This window comes from Bactrocera latifrons, unplaced genomic scaffold (assembly GCF_001853355.1).
Source record: "Bactrocera latifrons isolate USDA-ARS-PBARC rearing strain unplaced genomic scaffold, ASM185335v1 scaffold_26, whole genome shotgun sequence".
Taxonomy (NCBI): Eukaryota; Metazoa; Arthropoda; class Insecta; order Diptera; family Tephritidae; genus Bactrocera; species Bactrocera latifrons.
Genome location: NW_017536185.1, coordinates 695,966 through 698,967, shown reverse-complemented (window position 1 = coordinate 698,967; position 3,002 = coordinate 695,966). Strand labels below are relative to the sequence as shown.

The 3,002-nt window shown below is 30.3% G+C and overlaps 1 protein-coding gene across 2 annotated transcripts in view; it reads left to right on the top strand.

The window, feature by feature from the left end:
• Window positions 1-2,232, top strand: part of LOC108969642 (transmembrane protein 184B) — a 24,109-nt gene extending 21,877 nt beyond the window's left edge. The window contains exon 9 of one of the 2 annotated variants that reach the window (XM_018934492.1): window positions 798-2,232. In XM_018934492.1, coding sequence (XP_018790037.1) covers window positions 798-1,081 — 284 coding nt within the window. In that variant the 3' untranslated portion in view covers window positions 1,082-2,232. The remainder of the gene's footprint in view (window positions 1-797) is intronic. The other variant, XM_018934491.1, reaches the window with a different exon arrangement.
• Window positions 2,233-3,002: the final 770 nt, after the last annotated feature.

Genomic DNA, 3,002 nt, shown 5'->3' with positions numbered 1-3,002 from the left:
GCTTAAGTATGATTGTATGTGTTTTCGTAATTTTTTATTTTAAATATTATTTTAAGTATAAATAAAAAAATTAGCTAATTTCTTGGAGAAATATTTTCTCATATAAATATACTCAAGATCACATTTGGCCCAGAACGGTCCATATAAACTCTAAAAAGCACCTCTGTTAATGACGATAACCTCGAAAAAGTTCTCGAAACAGTGCTTGAAAATCGACAGCCGTGGATCTCTGGATGTCTTAGATAACTACTCAACATATTATGGGTAATGCTATACTCGCACAAAAATCACATTGTAGCAAGCTTGTGACTGATTTTTTCGTCAAATCCGAAATGAAATCGTTCAACCTTCGTATTCGCCTGAAGTTTTTTACATATGTATGTCGTTTACACTTCACACGAACATCAAAATAAAAGAAARAAAGTATTTTCACACGAATCACTTTGGGTCAAATTTGTTCTTGAGGTACTTTCATCTTCGAACACATTTTCTGAAACAATTAAAAAATTTTTCCTATGAATAACTCCATTAGTAGCAAAAAATTCAGATAAAACAACTCGAAAAATAAATTTTAAAAATATTTAAACTCTTTTATTTCTAAATTTTCATAAACTAACTGTTTTTTTTAATACCTCACTACTCATATGGCATGACAAGCTTATAATTGTTTTTGCAACCAACTCGCTCAATAAATAACTGTTTGTGTTTTGTGTGCGTTGCCATATTTTTCCATAACTAAAACGTTATCTAGACTTCTATGCGAAATTCGCTTTCCAATTCTCAAAACTCTCCTTTAGGTGGTAAAAATTCGCGTGGTATACGCGTCTCCTCCTACGATCCGGACGAACCGAATGCCACACATCACGGCAATAGCAACAACACAGGCGGCAATAGTGGCACAATGAGCAGTTTGGGCAACACCAGCCAAGGCACACCAGGTGGCAGTATCGCCGGCTGCATCGCATCGAAAACCTTGGGCAATCAGCGGAAATTCATGCCCGGCGGCCAACGGGTCGCCACCATCAGCCAGAACTATAACGAGAAGACGATGTTGCTGAGCAGCGATGATGAGTACCAGTAAACGAGGCCGGATCGTGGTGTCGTTAAGAAGTGAGTAACGGAAGCGAGCCGCCCTAATAGCACTTTTTAAATACTATAAAAACTCACTGATTACACCGAAGCAACAGGTGGAAGAACCGTTTAGGCTTTGGACGTGTGTTGGCGTTTTTATTGTAATCTTCTTAATTTGCTGTTTATTTTGAGTTTTTGATGTGTAAGTGTTGCCAGAAATTAGCTGCGATTGCCGTAATTAGTGGTCGCAGGTGAATTTCATTGAAAAATATTGTTTTTTGTTGCAAATGTAAGGCTTTGTACAAATTAATTTTTAATTTTTATTGCGGAATTAATTTTTGTATTTTTATCAAAAGTGTGTAGATCAGTACAAATAATTACGGTTATATATAAAGGAAAAAGTTTTAAATGCCAGCAAGAGCAGCTAAGGTGCTATTTATAGATTTCATAACATTTTTACTAGAAAATATGCAATTTTATGCCACATCTTCCATAAGTGAGGTTATGTTATTATCTTTTATTTATAATTGATTTAGTTACGTTATTTATTGCAAATTGCAAATGCAGAACTGAACTGCCGTTGTTTACTTTGTGCTTTTAGCAAATCTCAGTCGCACACATACTTATGTAATTATTGTATGTATGTATGTATACATAAGCTAGCAAAATATGTAATCCTTTGCGGTGAACTTGGCGCGCTTCTCTACAGCAAAACCAACAAATGTCCAAAATTGTTTCTATTATTGTAACATTATTAACAACAAATATTATGTATTATTATTAATGTACGTCGTATGTATGTACAATCGTATAGCACGCATCCGTCGTTCGGTGGTCGTGTGTGAGTGTGTATTTTAAATAAAAATATACTGCAAATGAAAATAAATACAAATTCACAATCCACAATATGTATGCTTTGCATTAGAATTTTAAGCGAATTACGGATTGTAATATTCAAAAAAGTAGTGGCAGGGGCAGAGTTGTATTTGAGTAGATGAGTAGAGCGGAAGCCGTTAGATATAAGAACTTTTCAAAAATCTAGATAAAGCATTGAAATGTAAGAAACTAGTATATTAACTGAACTGAAGAGTGGTGAGAAAAGAGGAAATCAAAATAAAAACCAAATGTGAACTCATATTTAACATATACATTAATATTTATTTAAACAAATTAATTTTTAAATTTTTTTGCTAAATTTTTTCTATCTTTTATTTATTTTTGTTTTTTAATTGCGGAAAGTGAATAAATTAATATAAAAAAATAAATTAAAATTGTGAACTAATATTTGATATAAAAATATTTATTTAAAGAAATTATGTATTTTTTGTTTTTTAATTTTTAAATTTTTTACTCATTTTTTATTTTTATTTATTTGTTACTTTATAATTTCAAACTTTATTTAAGATTTTTTCTTAGTTGTGTTTTTTAAACTTTACTAAGTTCTTTTATTTTTTAGTTTAATATTTAGTCTGTTAAAAGAAGAAGTCTGTTAGAAGAAGCGTACATACATTTTACATCTACATATTTTTTTTTTCAATTTATATCTGTTTTTTGTGACATTTTCTTTATTTTTTTAACCTAGTTTAGTTTGAAATCCATTTAAAAATGCAAATATACAGTTATAAATTTAAAAATACTTTTACTTTTTATGTAAGTATGGTTGGTTGGTGGTATGTGTTTCTAAGCCTCTAACCCAGCTGGTTACTCCGTTTCCCAACTATTTTCATATGAGAAATTAACATTACAAATTAAATGAAATATTGTACAGTTCTGTAATAAATTACATTCAGTCCTCTTACGCGCTTCTCGTTCAGTTAATTACAGCGCAGAGAATTTAATTATGTTAAAATATTAAAATGAATCAATTACTTTTCTCCTGTAAAGAAAATTTGTATAAAAATGTATTAAAATAAAATAAAAATATTAAAAAT